Source organism: Engystomops pustulosus, chromosome 5, assembly GCF_040894005.1.
Source record: "Engystomops pustulosus chromosome 5, aEngPut4.maternal, whole genome shotgun sequence".
NCBI classification, from domain to species: domain Eukaryota; kingdom Metazoa; phylum Chordata; class Amphibia; order Anura; family Leptodactylidae; genus Engystomops; species Engystomops pustulosus.
The window spans coordinates 190,361,871-190,380,014 of record NC_092415.1 but is presented as its reverse complement, the minus strand read 5'-3'; the positions used below and the strand labels follow the sequence as shown (position 1 = coordinate 190,380,014).

The following is an 18,144-nucleotide window of genomic DNA, read 5'->3' as shown; positions in this document are numbered from 1 at the left end:
CATATAAGTGTAATACAACAGGGGAGATCCTGCCCATATAAGTGTAATACAACAGGGAGATCCTGCCCATATAAGTGTAATACAACAGGGGAGATCCTGCCCATATAAGTGTAATACAACAGGGGAGATCCTGCCCATATAAGTGTAATACAACAGGGGAGATCCTGCCCATATAAATGTAATACAACAGGGGAGATCCTGCCCATATAAGTGTAATACAACAGAGGAGATCCTGCCCATATAAGTGTAATACAACAGGGAGATCCTGCCCATATATGTGTAACACAACAGGGGAGAACCTGCCCATATATGTGTAATACAACAGGGGAGATCCTGCCCATATAAGTGTAATACAACAGGGGAGATCCTGCCCATATAAGTGTAATACAACAGGGGAGATCCTGCCCATATAAGTGTAATACAACAGGGGAGATCCTGTCCATATACGTGTAATACAACAGGGGAGAACCTGCCCATATGAACTAAATATGTCAGCGGAGAACCCATAGATGCTTGTACATATTAGCATAATAAAATAACAAATATACTTCCCATATAATTCAAGCACCAACTCAAAGCACCCAAAGAGAGAACTCTTACATACACACATAGTAAACCATAAGACAACCTGCCCATATGTAACACTACAGGCACAAGCCTTCCTATAGGAGCCTCAAACATCAGCAGAGACCCTGCCCATAGGAGTTTACAGCCTGTGTGATAAATCCCTGATATTAGGAGGATAGACACCCAACCTTTATAATGGAAGAGAATTCTATATAACAATATCCTGCATTCATCTGAAATGGACCCAGGACCGCATCCCTGACATCCAAACCCCGGTATGAAATAAGCAAGAATGAAAATACTGGGAAGAGAAGAAATGAGAATGGAGAAGCTGGAGCCGTGTTTCCAGGAGGAGGAGGCTGAGCGAGTGTTTTCCTAGTCACTAAGCAGCAGCTCAGGTTCAGCACTGGACAGCTCCTTCCACCTTTCTTCCTGCATTACAAATGGCTGTTCCATGATTGACACAGCGGCTGCCCATACACAGCCCAAGAAAGACAAAGTATACCTATAGGAGTAGGCTGGGAAGGAGGGGGGGGGGGGCGGTGGATATGTGTTTGGTTGTGCCAAAGTGTAGTTAAATCCTTTCACGAGCGGAGGAAGGCGGAGTGTATTCCTTAAGCTCATCCAAGTAGTCAATTAGCAAACAAATGCGAGCCCATTGCATTGTCCTTCCCTGTGCACGGCGGCTGTGGCAGCGCTACCCTTGAGATGAAGATATTAGAGGGTGAAGTCCCTTGGAATTTGTCTTCTTCTTCCTCTCTGAAGACCACAGTCGAGGATGAGGATACAGACGTAAGCAGTCTAACTATAGCTTCTGTGCTAGATGGGATGTAACCTGCTCACATCAAGGCAGTTGTCTGCGTAATTCCTACTGGAGACCTGCTGGGGAAGACAAGATAGACGGGATATTCATCTCTGGCTGATTTATTTTTTCTCTTTTACATTTTGTTTTTTTTTCTTCCCTCCCCTCATCTGACCACAGGTGATACGGATGTGACCATGCTACGGGATGTGACATTGTGAGACCTGATGGTCACAACCGATTAAGTTCCTTTTTGGATTTGCGGATCACTCATGATCATGGCTTATATTCTGATTCTTTCAGCCTTGCTTGTCCAGGTCTGTTTGCTGACGGGTTCTAGCCTGGACCTAGAAGGGCGTATGGCTCATCAGGAAGAGCACAAGATAACCAGGGATAAGCAACCCATCTACAACCAGCCTAGAAGCCTGGACCACCCTTCCCTGTGGATCAGGACCACAGAGAGTAGTGTCCTAGCACAAAATCTGGCTGAGGACTTGCCGAAACATGTGGCTTCTTTCCTATATACAGGGGATACTAATGGACTCAGGCGTGCCAACTGTTCCAAGCGTTACGAGTTGACAAGTCTATCGGGGGTCTCGCCCACCACTACTCATCAGTCTTTGCATAGTTCTGTGGATTTACTTGTCCATTCCTCCAACTTTTTGAACATGATGTTACAAAGCAATAAATCTAGAGACCACACCTCACAGAGGGACTTGGAGTGGTACAGCGCTCTCCTACGGAGTATTTTAGAAGAAGAACCAAGAATTTACCGCTCTGCCATCACTTTTAACATAGACCCAATGTCCCATATCCCTCAGGTGTTTCTGCAGGCATCTCGAGAGGAAGACAGGATCCATCTCCAAGATCTATCTTCTTCAGCCCATCATTTGGCCAATGCCACCCAGGAAACTGACTGGTTCCATGCCTTCAAGCAGAAGTGGAGGCCTCACCAGCACAAGAGGTTCTTACATGGTGCTAAAACTTTAGATGACAGCTGGAAGAAGGGCTCCAGCTACCTTACTGACAAGAGAGACATCAAGTGGTCATCACCTTATCTGGAATGCCAACATGGGAAGTACAAACCCAACTGGCTCCTTTCCCTCTCTGCTGCATTTTATGGGCTTAAGCCAAATCTTGTTCGGGAATTCAGGTAGGAAGACATTTTCTAAGGAAGTAGAGCTCTTGTCTTCTAGTTCTGCTATGCCATATCCACAGGAGACGTGCGGGGGGCTGTGTAATGGGCAATTTTCTCATTAGTGCGAGCTTGCACCAGGATTCTACCTTGATAATAGGCGCTTAATAAGGATACGAGTGAATCACTTCTGCAGTTGTTTGTACGTATCTGATAGAGGAGTTCTCTGAATCATGGATTTGCATAATAACAACTGCAGACTAATTAAGTTTGGTAATTACACAGGACATTGTAGAAACCGAAAATTGAATCTATTGTTCAGACAGATATCCCCCTGGTAGGAATGGTAGCTGGTATATTAGTACTGTGTAATTAGAGACTGTACACTGGTAGTCATCAGTTTACCAGTTGCAAAGAACATTACACACACACACGCACACACCACACATACACACGCACACACCAACCAGCAACATCCGGCTAAATATAGCACACAGAAATCATAGAAATACTCTGCACCCTTTGTGTGCTGGAGCGGAGTAGAGACAGAGTCAGAGGCGCTGTGTAAACTCGTTATGACTCTCCATGATTTATTCATCACATGTTGAAGTACATACACAACCATAATATATTTATGTGCTCTGTTTCCCCAAATGCAGACATGGACTTGTGCCAGGCTATGTGATCATGGCACTCAGCTGGTGCCCAGCAATAAGCAATAATGTGAATGAATAATAACAAATTCATAATGATAATAATAATAATAATAATAATAATAATAATAATAATAATAATAATAATAACAATATTTATTATATTTATTATTATATTTATTGATTTGTATTCTTATTTTATGTATTAATATTATTATATACAACATTGGTATTATTATTTATTTATTTTAGTATTATTATTTTATTATTATTTTTAGCCTTATTTTATCATTCATTTTCTTAATTTTTTTGCATTTTTATTATTTAATTTATGATTATTTTTAGCATTATCCTCTTTTTTAACATGGTTATTTTATAACTTATTTTCTTAATTTTCTTTTGAGGTTGTATTAATAGTTCTTGGATCTTACAGATTTGTCTGGATAAACTTTACGCACATACTAGAGGCAATAAGCCAATATACAGTGGATTAGTGGACATAACTACAGATGATAGCATTATGGTAGTGGAGGAGGGGGCTAAAATAATGCTAGTTAAAGGATTTGTCCCTGTGTAAAGAAATAACACACATAAGCCTGCAATTAAGAGCCTAGGCTGGAGAATAGAGTGTATATATATTTCCAGAGAGTATATATATATATATATATATATATATATATATATATATATATATATATATATATCATACTGTATATGTACATATGTTTACAATTTTCTTTATTATGGTTTATAGTTTGTTTCACATTTTACTAATGATAAAATAATAATAATATATTTATAATCATAATATATCTACCCTTAATAGTGATGTCATCAGTAACATGTGCTTATTGCTTGTTTCCACTCTAGACAATCCCCCCCATAAGTTACAGTAGGTTACGGCTACACAGCAACTTGTGGCTACATAACATAAGATCACAATGTTACGCTGCTACATTGTAACCAATTATAATGATTATAGTTAAATTGGGGCTTATTTATTATTGGATTTATGGCAGTTTTATTTTTAGCTTACTCATGTGCAGGGCCCTGGGCTGTATGGATATTATAACCCCTACAAATCTGGAATCACTTGCTACAGGGTACTAGAACTAGAATTTTGTGGGGATAGAAGGATGTGTCCCTTCTGCTACTTTCAATCTGCAGTTTCAGTACCTTTGGAGGACCTTCAAAGGTCCTGAAATGGCTCTTGTGTACATGTGTATTGAGAGCAAGAACAGATACAGTATTGCAGTAGAACAGTTACAGGATTTTATGGGTAAAGGTCCTTCTGAGCATAAGATTGAGTGGTCTTGGACCCCTGTGTACCGCCCAAACCACCTATATTATAATCCACTACTGCCTATGGGCGCCCTATTTATTATGCTTTCACGCAATTAGCTTTTTTTTCCAACTCTCACTCTAGGTTTTATTTTTGTTGCTCAATTTGGGCGCATTTAATGAATCACGAAACTTTTTCTGCTTTTCTTGTGTCTCAGACACCATTTTGGCACAGTTTTTTGTCCAAACTAAAATCAACCAAAAGCACGTCTACCATGTTCCATGTCACCATGATGAATGTGGAGTCATTTCAGACACTTTTTGCTTGTGGGCCAATTTATTAAGCCCTTCAACACAATTAAAAATTACACTCTAATTAACCACACAGTTTGAACGCCAAAAAGACGTTCCTTGCGACACATATAATGAATGCCCCCCCCCCATTGTAACCCATCGGTTTCCATGACCATGGAGCAACATTCAACCAAAAGTCTGAAATTGTTGCATTTCAGCACAACTACATGTACTATCATTAGTAGCGCCACATTTTAATATTAGGCAGTGCACATGTAGCAGAAGAAAATCTTCCTACCGTTTTACTATTTTGTGTAATCACTTACTTAATGGGGGTCATTTACTAAGGGCCCGAATCGAGTTTTTACGTCAGGTTGCGCCGAATTGCCCCGGATTTTTGGCGCACGCGATCGGATCGTGGTGCATCGGCGCCGGCATGCACACAACAGAAAATGGGGGCTGTGGCCGTCGGAAAACCCGTCAGATTCGTAAAAAACCCCCCATATTTTAAAAAAAAAATGTGTTGCTTGACACGCACTTACCTGCACCCGGCCTGGCTTGGTGAACTTCAGCGAACTCCGACGGACTTAAGCGCAGCAGCGACACCTGGTGGACATTGGGCGCACTACCTTAGTGAATCACCGGAAGACACGAATCCTCGACGGAGAACACACCGCTGGATCGCGAATGGACCGGGTAAGTAAATCTGCCCCAATGTCTCTGGAAATGTATCTTTTTAGACTAGATTTGGCCAAACTAGATTTGTCTGTGTTGAAAAACAGTAACCAACTATTCTTATCATTTCATAAAGAAATGAGCCATTGGAAGTGGAACCAACAAAACGTTGATCATCAAATGTTATACTGAGAAGGACCTTCATCCACAAAATCCTCTTTCATCTGTTCCTGTTTTCAATATATATGTATATAAGAGCCATTTCAGGACCTTTGAAGGTCCTCCATAGGTCCTGAAACCGCAGATTGGAAAACAGCAGAAGAGACACATCCTCTATTCCCCAATAAGTTGATTCTAGTACCAGATGTAGGAAGTGATTCTAGATTGGAGGGGCTATAATATTCAAACAGCCCAGGGCCCAGGGTCTTAATACGACCCTGCACACGGGGATGCTTAAAAAATAAAAAGTAAATTCAATAATAATAACCCCCTATGTGAATATTCAATATCATTGGTTACAATGTACAATGTACATTGTGATCTTACTGTATATTATGTAGCCACAAGTTGCTTTAGAGATGAACAGCTCCGTAGTTCCAGGAAGTCGGCGATCAGGTTCGGTCACACAGCCCAGACATAATCGGTAAATGGATGCCCCTTGCTACTAGTCATGGCCATGATTTTCACACATGTTTTCATTAGGGTTAGCGTTAGGGTCAGGGCTAGAGTTAACATTGTAGTTAGCCCCTTAACTAACTCAACCCCTCAATTGAAAAAACAAATGTCAAAAATGAACAAAACAAGATCGGCCTTAGATCGGCTTAAGGGGGGTCTCTTATCTTTAGTCCGGTACTTTCCGCCTGTCTAATTTTTTATTTTTCTTTCATTTGGGTTTTGGGCTTGTTTCATTTATCTTAGAAAGTGATACATTAGCTTTTGAGTTTGTTGTATTTTTTGCAACTTTTTAAAAATGTTGCAAAACCTTGATCTGCCCATAGCAGTCGTCCACTGCTTACGTCGGCTCTGGACTGGAATTTATTAGCACTAAAAATTGCAACTTTTTACCGTGATGGATCATAAATTTGTAACTTTTTTCATATGTCTTCATTTTGAAATCATATTAGGCCCTCTGATGTAATGTGTATGGGATCCTGTTGAATTTCCCTTTACAGAAGTTTGAAGAAGAATAAAGCCATGACTTTCAATCCTCAATTCATTTTTGCCAATGGAGAAAGCTAGTAATTTTCTCCTAAGAACACACTTAAAAGGGTTTTCCCACGAAACAAGTAAGGCCTTATCAATGTCCATTGTACCCCAGTCGGACACCTTGTTGCTCCACGAGATGAGTGGAGCAGCCGGCCGCACTCTCGGGATCTCATCTCGAGGAGCAATGAGGGGTCCAATTGGGTACATTGGACCCCTTGTTCTAGTGATCTGTGGGGGTCCCATCACTGAGACCCCCACCAATCAGCAAGTTAGGCCCTATCCTGTCTAACTTGTTTTGTGGGAAACCCCCTTTATCTGTGCCCAGAGTACATATGTATTGTGGGGATGGTATGAATGGATGAAGTTCTGCCCTAAGCTACTAACGGAGTATTAGAGCCTTTACTGTGGTTCCAGTTACTGTTAAGTGTCTGTAAATGGGGGTCTCACAAGTTCCGGGATATTGTTCTCACATTCTGTTTTGAAGATATTTCTGCCATGATGTGTATATTATTGTAAAAAGCTAATTCTCAATGCTAAAAATTATTTTTATTAATTGATTGTTAGATCATTAGATTCCTAAAGAAAGTTTTCTTGATCGGGTTTCCTTGAAATCCTCAATACAAAGACTGCACTCTTCTGTACCTTTGGGAAGTTAGGGCGACCACTCAAAATACAGTTACCTAAAAACTAATTGGGGTAATTTATAAATACTAGAGGATTCTTAGGAGCCCTTTGTGTGGCCTCATTTATTATGGCTTGTATCTCTGTTAGCTGTGATTTAGTCGCAATTCCCAGCACAGAGGCCGAGAATTGCAACTTTTCCTCCCTCTACGCCAGCACACTTTCTATAGCTTGTGCCAGTGCAGGCGCCAGCTAATTTCCCCGGTGGCACAGACCATAGCTGTGCTGCACTGCCAGTCGCCCTCCCTCATATGTTTTCCAGGATGGGATAAGGAAAACTATGACTCTTTTAGCTTCCTTGTAAGGCAGCTCCCTTAACATCAAGCATGACTTTAAAGAAGCCTAATGACATGATGAGGGATTAAAACCAAACCAGTATATTTATTCCAGAAGGAACAGACTCCAAACTGTAGACAGCGCTGTTTTGTTGTGGTTGCATCTCTTCAGTACAGTTTTGGAGGCGTGTAGTTTGTTTGTAGCTAAAAGAGTTTTACATCCCATCCCATCCAGCCAAACCAGTTTCCTGCACTGTTCTGAAGAGATGCAACCACAGTGAAACAGCGCTGTCTACAGTTGGGAGTCTGTTCCTTCTGGAATAGATATACTGGTTTATCTTTAATCCTGAATAATGTCATTAGGCTCCTTAAAAGTCATTCTTGATGTCAAGGGGCTACCTTACATGGTAGCGAAAAGAGGTGTGGTTTCCTTATCCCAACCTGGAAAACTTATTTGCATATTTTCCCTGAATCCCCAAGTGGAGTGTCAATGCCTAAAAGTATACACACACCTACAAGGCAGCCTTAATTGGCACAGACTAAATAAGGAGAACGATAGGGGATAAATATCTTTCATGACAAAACCCCTCTATGGCCCCTTTCACACTTGCATTTTTCACACACGTGTTCTGCGCATGCTTTTGGTGCGCAGAACTTGCATTGCACTCTGACCCATTGTAATCAATGGGCATTTTCAGACTTGTTTTTTTTTTCACGGGCGCAAACACGCACGTTTTTTTTTAAGCAAGTTTAAATCTCAGCATGCTCTACTTGGAGATGCATCAAAAATGCATTGCACTCTCAGACACACGCAGGTCGATTGCAAGTGCAATGCGTTGCCAATTGCTATAGAAAAGATAGAGCTCAGTCCTGAGTCTTTTTCACGCTGAGACACTGAACAAAGTCTGACTTAAAACTGATTGAACTCACTGACCAAACCCTGATCAGACTCTGACGTGATCTGTAAACCAAATGTGAAAGGGGCCTTAGGGCGCGGTCCCACGGTGCGTTTGCAAACGCAGACGCAGACCAAACCACGCCCACCGGGGCGGTCCGCGGTCCGATCGCATCGGCGTTTTCCATAGAAACATAGAGAAACGCCGATGCGATTGGACCGCGGACCGCTCCGGTGGGCGTGGTTTGGTCTGCGTCTGCGTTTGCAAACGCACCGTGGGACCGCGCCCTAAGGGTGATGCCACACATGGCGTTTTGGTCTGTTTTTCCCAATTAACTTAATAAATAAACAGGTTGTAAGCAGACAAACGAATGGTAAACTGCCAAAAACGGACTGAAAACGAATGTTTAAAAACGTACCAAAAACACCATGTGTGACATCACCCTAAGATTTGTACATGTGGCTTGTGGCTTGCCATGATTTTATGGTTTAATGTGAATGCAGTAAATTGAAACTACAACTTCCTTATATACAGGCATATATCTTATAATTGTAGCTCCAGACAAAATGTTTTTTGCCCCAGTGACCACCTTACAGCTGGTCAGTGCAGCCTGAGGGCGCGTTCACACGTTCCGCTAGCGCCGTGTTCATAACGCGACGCTAGCGCACAGGAGGAGGAGTTTGGGGCAATCGCGCACAGGGGGAGGAGATCGGGTTATTAATCGCATGCGTTTCCAGGGAAACGCATATGCGATCGGCCCGAGCCCCGCCCACTGTGCGCTAGCGTCGCGTTATGAACGCGACGATAGCGGAACGTGTGAACGTGCCCTGAGACTATAGTAAGTCATCCAGAGACTTCCCTAAAGGTCATAGGGGGCAGAGGGGTCCGTCTTTAACTAGGGGTCATCTGGAAGTCGGGTGTCCTTAAGTACGGGACCGTCTGTACTTTGTGTTCTAATTCCTCATACTTTTAATATCTCTGCTTGCTGTCTTTATTTGGAGAAATGTTATAAATAGTTTCGGAATCTGTAGAAACCTATATAACTTCTATCCAGTTAGGCCGGTTCCACACTTGCGAGTGTGATGCGATGAACTCGCATCACACTCGCAACGCATGCTGCCGGGAACGCACGGCCCGAACGCTGCACACTGGGAGTGAACTCAGCATGTTAGTTCACTCCCGGTGTGCAGCGTTCGGGCTGTGCGTTCCCGGCAGCATGCGTTGCGAGTGTGATGCAAGTTCATCACACTTGCAAGTGTGGAACGGGCCTTATGATCCAGGTGAGCTAGATACATAGGTAGCGCTAATAACTCTCCTTTGATACAATGTATTAAACTTAAAGGGGTTGTCGCATTTCAGCCTATAAATTTTGTATTTTTGTGTTTTGAAAAGTTACACAGTTTTCTAATATAGTTTCTGTATCAATTCCTCACTGTTTTCTAGATCTCTGCTTGCTGTCCTCCTATAGAAGCTTCTATGTTACTTCCAGTGGACTGAATTCTGACCATTGTCACACAGGTGCGCGGCTCGTTATATCACACGGCTCTGATTACTCTTTATGATATTAACGAGCCGCGCACCTGTGTGACCATGGTCAGAATTCTATCCACTGGAAGTAAACATAGAAGGGCTCATTTACTTACCCGGTCCTGTCACGATCCCGCGGTGCGTTGTCCGAAGTGGATTCGGGTTCTGCCGTGATTCACTAAGGTCGTGCACCCGATTGGTTTTTTAAATTGCACGTTTTTTACGAATCCGTCGGGTTGTCCGACGGCCCCGATTTCTGCACGTGAAAGCCGCACCGATTGCGCCAAAATCTGATTGCGTGCGCCAAAATCTGACGAGAGTGCGGCCGCGGAGCCCTTAGTAAATGAGCCCCAATATCTTCTATAGAAGGACTGCAAGCAGAGATCTAGAAAACATTGAGGAATTGATACAGAAAGTAGATTGGAAAAATGTATCATTTTTCATCATACAAACAGTAACATTAATTTTCTGTAATGGGAATGTCCCTTTAAAGGGGTATTTTTGAAATGAAAAAAAAATTGACCCCAGTTTCTCAGGATAAGTAATAAATATAAGATCCATCCGGTTCTACATCCAAAGTACTTTGTTAATTTTGCAGGAAGTGCTAGAAAGATGAAAAAGTGCAATTCTTGCTCATAGGCCTTGTCTGCTGCAATACCTGACGCAGCCTAGTAATAAAGGTGGCGCTGTTGCTGGAAAAAAAATGTACATTTCTTGGGTAGACTTTGTTTCTATTTTTGAACAATTCATTTAACTTTGATAATTAAGTACCAGCACCAAAATATTTCCTGTATAAAACTATTTAATAGAGGGCCATGTATCACTCATTGCTTATATATAATAATTAGTAGTTATATCTGTGTTATAATTAGTAGCATGTAGGGAAAAAAGCTGAAGTCTATATGTGGCTCAAAATTATTATTTTTTTCCCTAGGAAAGTAATTCAATTTACTGACATTAATAAGATTGAATTCTTAGAATTTCCTGCAGGAGTCGTCTACATTATCTTTGTATAAAAAGATTGTTATAATCCACCTTATGGGGAACCTGGCATGAAACATGAGTTATATCGGCTGGCCGCATGTCATACAGCAGGAAGGGCTTAGCATCGTTATAGAGCAGGAAGAGCTGCGCAGATTGTACATAGTGTCCTATCTGCAGGCAGCATGTTATAGAGCAGGAGGAGCTGAGCAGATTGTACATAGTATCCTATCTGTAGGCAGCATGTTATAGAGCAGGAGGAGCTGAGCAGATTTTACATAGTGTCCTATCTGCAGGCAGCATGTTATAGAGCAGGAGGAGCTGAGCAGATTGTACATAGTGTCCTATCTGCAGGCAGCATGTTATAGAGCAGGAGGAGCTGAGCAGATTGTATATAGTGTCCTATCTGCAGGCAACATGTTATAGAGCAGGAGGAGCTAAGCAGATTGTAAATAGTGTCCTAACTGCAGGCTGCATGTTATAGAGCAGGAGGAGCTGAGCAGATTGTACATAGTGTCCTAACTGCAGGCTGCATGTTATAGAGCAGGAGGAGATTTGCACATTCTATATAGTGTCCTATCTGCAGGCAGAATGTTATAGAGCAGGAGGAGATTTGCACATTCTATATAGTGTCCTATCTGCAGGCAGCATGTTATAGAGCAAGAAGAGCTGTACAGATTGTACACAGTATCCTCTCCACAGGCAGCATGTTATAGAGCGGAAGGAGTGAAGCAAACTGTATATAGTGTCCTATCTACAGAAATAACTTTATAGAGCAATAGAGATGAGGAGCTGAAGATAACACTGCATTTTCCTAATGCCAGTTTACCTTTAATGCCAGAAGACTAACATGGATTTACTAAAGGAGATTTCCCATGTAAAACGGAGGGAGTCTTGTTTTGTTCTGGCTGTAGTATATTTTAATGGAGCGAAATAAACATTCATAAAGTGTTATTAAAGATTCTAAAAACAGTACTGCTACCACATTGAAAGGAAAACTACCATCAAAAATCCATCATGATTAACCAGGAACACTTACTCATAGATCCATGAATTGTTATGCATGCCCTCCATCATTTTAATATAAACTATAGCTTCACAGGCTGTTACGATGAGCAGAACATGTCTCTCCCTTCTCCTTCCTGCAGCAACAGGAAGTGCAGGAGGAGGGGAGACCTGCTCTGTGCATTGTAACAGCCTGTGAAGCTACAGCACGGAGGAGCTCTAGTAACATGCCCCAGACTCATTATCATTATTTTAAAAGTTGATTTTAGAAGGGAGAAGGCCATGGATAACAAATATAAGAAGATTACCACAGTCCCGGTGCCTGGATCTATGAGTAATGTCCCTGGTTTATCATGATGGATTTTGATGCTAGATTTCCTTTAGATAGCTCCCCAGTGGTCTTCAGGTTGTGTCTGGTATTGCAGCTCAGATGAGTATCAATGAGTGGAGCTCCGCTGCAATACAACAGTCAATCTATGGATAAGTTTGGGAATATTTTGGAAGGAACCATCAATGCTTTAATTAAAAGTTAGTCAATATAGAACAATACTGTGCAATATCCCCTGTACATAAGTCCTTAATGTCCCAATAAACGCTCATTATCAGGACTTCCCCTCTGAGCTGGAGCTGAGCTCCTGTGAATTTGTCAGCAGAATGCAGGCGCCATTTATAGCAGCCTGTATTTTGCCTAGGGAGCTGCACACACAGACTATCATAAAACACAGGCTGACAGGAAAGCCATAGGGAACGGCGAAATTTCCTTACAGCCCCAATACCGGAACGTGAACGTGTGTAATGGGTGTGATGTCAATTACAGGACTATATTAGGGAATCGCTCTTGTGCCGCTCTGTCATTTATAAGTCTGGGGTCCCTATAGGATGCCGGCACCGGATCAGACATCCCATGTTTTTCCGGAGCCATATTCCCGGATATTTTTAGATCTCCACATGAATTTTTCCAACCCTATGTCATATCTGAGATATCAGATATGTTATATAATCCGTTTATCCATCGATTCCGCCCATGACAGGACATGATTATCGGAAAAATCCAACCCCGTGAGGTTTTGACCTCAAAGTATCCTTGAAGGTCATTGGAAATAAGATGCCTGGTATTATATGGAGGGGAACGTTAAGCTCCTGTAATTTTTTCCCCCTCACCTTTGCAGTACGTCTCCATAACAGAAGATGAATCATTGAAATCATATCGTTAACCGTTTCCTGGCCGCGCCGTAAAAGAGCCTGAAATTCCCAAATGTCTCATATATATTGCGGTCGCTTCAAGCGCGGAGAGAGAGAGACTAAATTTTTCAAGATGGCGGATTTTCTGCACGAGTTGATTTATGAGCTCTCGGCGTCTCCACGTTTAGAAGACCTTTACTTTATTGTGAGTTTCCATGGAGCCGTAGATTTTTTTTTTCTTATTCCATCCAAGAAAGTAATGCAGTGTGCACAAGGAAATTCTGATTTCATTAGAAGAGTACGAGCGTGTTCCAGCTGTCACCGGGGCGGACTCGCGCGCTGAACGGTGCCGGGGATAGGAAATCTTTATCTCATTACACAAGACTTAATACAAGAAATAATGCTTAAACCAATAAAGCAAGCAACTTAAATAGGAACATTTACCATAAACATGGAAGCCATGCATCAAGACTGCCACTACTGGAGGCACGAGGAATGAGGGAAGGATCAGAGGATATTATACTAAGTAACTCATCCTATGTACATCTTCTTAAAGGGAACCTGTCACCACTTTCTTCCCAATGCAACTAGTGTCAGGTTCCCATAGAGCCCTATTAACCTAATGCCATCCTACTTTTAGCTAAAAATTGTTTCCCTCATATCCCCATAAAATGAACTTTGTTGTCTTACCTGCCATGCAGCCAACTCTAGTAGTGAGTCAACAAACACTTGTCCTGCTCAGAGTACAGTGGCCCATGCCTCCTTCTTATCATTAATACTTCATGGCATGTGATCAGGGTGGTGTCATCTAAGGTCCTTTTTTTTCAAAATCAACCTCATGTATGTATTTGATCACATGAAATCCCAGCATGCTTCCATGGACTTTAACTCCTCCCCATCCTCCATGGAGACATGCTGTGATTTCATGTGATCAGATACATACATGGAGAAGACTGTGCAAATGTTAGTGGGTAAAGGACCTTAGATGAACTCACCCTGGTTACATGACATGAAGTGCAGAATGGTAAGAAGGAGGCATGGGGAGAAGTTGCTGGACTCGCTGAACCGGAAACTCCAGGTGCCAAGTAAGATAACAACATTGTTATCATTAGGATTTAAGGTAAATAATTTTTAGCTAAAAGATGGGTGATATTTAGTTAATTGGGCTCTATGGGAAACTTTAAAGGAGTTTTCAAGTGTTGAATACTTGGTACAAACCCTTTAAAGGGATTGTTTGGGCTTGACAAACATGTCTGCTTTCTTCCAAAAACAGCTCCACACCTGACCCTGGCTCCATTCATGCCTATAGAGCTGAGCTGTGATAGCGGTGCACTCCATGGCTAGATGTGGAGGTGTAGTTTGAAGAAAGAAGCCATGAGCAATATGGTACTGATTTGTTTTATGAGAAATCGGAGGTGCCAGAGGGGATTTCTGGGAATTCTGGAAAACCCTGTAAGGGGAGAGCTATGGTGTGGTGGTAAAAAAAAAGAAAGTGTACTTACCATAGATTGAATCCCAGGCCGAAGAACTGGAAATTACAAGGGGTCACAGGAACCGCATCAACAAATGAGTGGCCTGCTCGGACTATGGGATGCCATTCCTCTGCATCTCGGAGTCTAAGGAGGCCAGTCATTGGCTGAAATGTTACCCTTGACCTCCTCCTCAAACTTCCAGACAGGAGAATACTGAAGGTATAAAGGAGAAGCTGGAACCGGGAACTAGAGCAGGGTAAGTACTCTATTTTTTTATACCAGGCCCCCCACAGAGTTCTCCATAATTTCTGGAATCAAATATAAGGTAAAATAAGGATGTACAGTACACTGGAAAATGGTTGTTGTACCATGAAACAAATTAATCAAGCAAAAAGTACAAATACATTGGGGGCTCATTGGTTTATATGGCCTGAATGAGCAACTGGATCACTGAGCAGTGCTCTACTCCAATGACTCGGCCCAGTCATCTGCGCATCATTATAAATTATAAGATCTTTGGAGCGCCGACTCTGTCCGTATAGTAAATAGTGATCTACCAATTAAACAAATTGTTCATTTGGTTTGATGCTATTTCTCATCTACAGTCACCATCCTCTTTCCAAAATAAAAAGTACCATTGACATACAAGGAAATACATATTGCAGGTAGGTAGCGACGTGTCCTGCCAAGCCTTTCCTCTTGGCTCAAGAAGAAAATGTTTGCGCTGTGAACATTCTTTTCCCATAATGCAACATATTACGAAAGCCTAAAGATAAAAGTGAGACATCTTTATTTGACTGTATACATCCATTCTCGAGTCATCGCTGGTGGTGTTACCATTGTGTATAACTCGTGTAGAAAGTCAAGGCTGCCATTTCAAGGGAAATAGGAAAAGAAAAATGAACAAAAAGATCACTGTAGTCACACTAATTTTGGAATATAATGTTATATATAGGACCATTTAAAATAATTGATTTGAGGGTGCACTGAACATTTTTAGGTAGACCAAGAATCCATCTTTTTTATCTGGATAGTTAACCACTAGAGATGAGCGAGCACTAAAATGCTTGAGTGCTCGTTACTCAGGTCAAACTTTTCCCGATGGTCGAGTGCTCGTCTCGAATAACGAACCCCATTGAAGTCAATGGGAGACTCGAGCATTTTTCACTGAAAGAACACATTGAAAGAACACTAAAGAAGAACACATTGCAGATGTTTCCATACATCTGCAATGTGTTCTTCACACATAATGTTCTTCACATACTATTGTGAAGAACACCGTTCAGCATGCGTGTCTTCGGATAAGTTAGCAGATGTTCAGAAACATCTGCAATGTGTTCTTCACTGTGTTCTTTCAATGTGTTCTTCACTTAAATGATCCTGTGTTCACTGTTTTCATTGTATTCTTCACTGTTCTTCACTGTGTTTCATTAAGTAAACGCTCAGTCTCGAGCCGGCGAGATACTTGTCCGAGCAACGAGCCGTTTCGAGTACCCTAATACTCGAACAAGCATCAAGCTCGGACGAGTATACTCACTCATCTCTATTGACCACCCATACATTTGTGGCCTTCTTGAATCTTCTACTTTCTCGGCAAAGGAAAGAAGACTTCTCCTTACGAAGAGTTTTCCAATTAAGGCCGCCTTATAGGCATGTGGAGACTTAAAGCCATTGATGCTCCACCAGGGGATTCTGGGAAATCTGTAAATATACGTTTTTCAAGATGGGAAAAGGAAATAATGCCTCCTTTTGCTACCTTGAAAGGCAGCCCCCTTAACACCGAGCGTGGCCTACATGAAGCCTAATAACATGATGTGGGATTAAGCCAAACCAGTATATCTATTCTAGAAGGAACAGACTCCCAACTGTAGACAGCGCTGTTTCCACCTGGTTGGGTCTCTTCAGTACAGTGTAGGGAACCGGTTTGGCTGAGTGAAAGGCTATTGACTTTCCGGGAATGCATCTACATGCTTCTCCTCTTCCTCATTAGGCCTTTTTGATTCACACATAGAAGTAATACTCATATTTACCCCTGAGGAGGCCACATTTGGTGGCGATACGTATAAGATTTCCACCCCAGACTCACCTCCTGAGCTTACAACGTGTCTCCTCTCCCTCCATGTACTGTTTGGTATCTTCACCTTTGTCTGTATACGGTTTATTGCACTTATTACTGTTTAACTCAATTGTGACTTGCAAGGGAAATAAAAAATTTTCTATGTAGATTAGAGATGAGCGAGCACTAAAATGCTCGGGTACTCGTTATTCGAGACGAACTTTTCCCGATGCTCGAGTGCTCGTTTCGAGTAACGAGCCCCATTGAAGTCAATGGGAGACTCGAGCATTTTTCAAGGGGACCAAGGCTCTGCACAGGGAAGCTTGGCCAAACACCTGGGAACCTCAGAAAAGGATGGAAACACCACGGAAATGGACAGGAAACAGCAGGGGCAGCATGCATGGATGCCTCTGAGGCTGCTTAATCGCACCATTATGCCAAAATTATGGGCAACAGCATGGCCATGACAGAGTGACCGAATGAGGCTAGATAGCATCTAAAACATCCAATAATTGACCCTGACACTATAGGGGACGGCATGCAGAGGCAGCGGCAGCGGCAGCAGCGGCAGGCTAGAGAGTGTCATGGCAACATACCCTAAATGGACTCAGGCTTCAAACCAATGGGTGGCAGAGAGGAACCAAAGGAGGTGAGCAAGAAGCGCTCAAATAATATCGGTACATGATAAAAGTTTGCCAGTATATTTTGTGGATTACACAGCAGGGTGGTGACAAAGTTAACATGGAAGCCATGAAAACAATCCAAAATTCTGTCTGACACAGCTCGTTTGATAAGGGGACGATGTATGGAGGCAGTGAACTAGTAGTAGATTAAAGGTGCTGCAGTTAAAACTATGTTAGTTGGATCTTGGCATGGAGCTGGCGCTCCGCTGCCAGGCGAGCTTTCGCCAATCCAAGCCCCTGTCTCTAGGCTACTCCCCAAACAGCACTTCTAAGAACCTTTTGTATAAGATCAAGTGTAGTAGCGTTCTTATAAGTTTGGGATATGGCGGGTGAGGGGAATGTAAACATCTGCGCAAGAAGCGCTGAAATAATATCCGTAAATGAAAAAAGTTTTCCAGTATATTTTGTGGCTTACACAGCACGGTGGCGACAAAGTTAACAAGTTTGATGTGGAATGCCCTGTAATAGCTCTTGGGCGGTGTGCCTTTTATCACCTAGGCTCAGCAGTTTGAGCACCGCCTGCTGTCGCTTAGCGACGGCACTGATGCTGTGCCTAGAGCTACCGACTGATGGCGCCATGCCCACGGATGGTAATTCGGAGGAGGAGGAGGTGGAGGAGGGGTGGGAGGAAGAGAAGGTATAGTAGGCCTGAAACACCTGGACCGAGGTAGGCCCCGCAATCCTCGGCGTCGGCAGTATATGACCAGCCGCAGGGTCAGACTCGGTCCCAGCCTCCACCAAGTTAACCCAATGTGCCGTCAGCGATATATAGT

General features: G+C 42.5%; 1 protein-coding gene across 1 annotated transcript in view; it reads left to right on the top strand.

Moving 5' to 3' along the window:
• Positions 1-818: 818 nt before the first annotated feature.
• Positions 819-18,144, top strand: part of GPR158 (G protein-coupled receptor 158) — a 162,259-nt gene continuing 144,933 nt past the window's right edge. The window contains exons 1-2 of the mRNA XM_072154126.1: positions 819-1,359; positions 1,550-2,522. Of these exons, the coding sequence (XP_072010227.1) occupies positions 1,642-2,522 (881 nt within the window). The 5' untranslated portion in view covers positions 819-1,359; positions 1,550-1,641. The remainder of the gene's footprint in view (positions 1,360-1,549; positions 2,523-18,144) is intronic.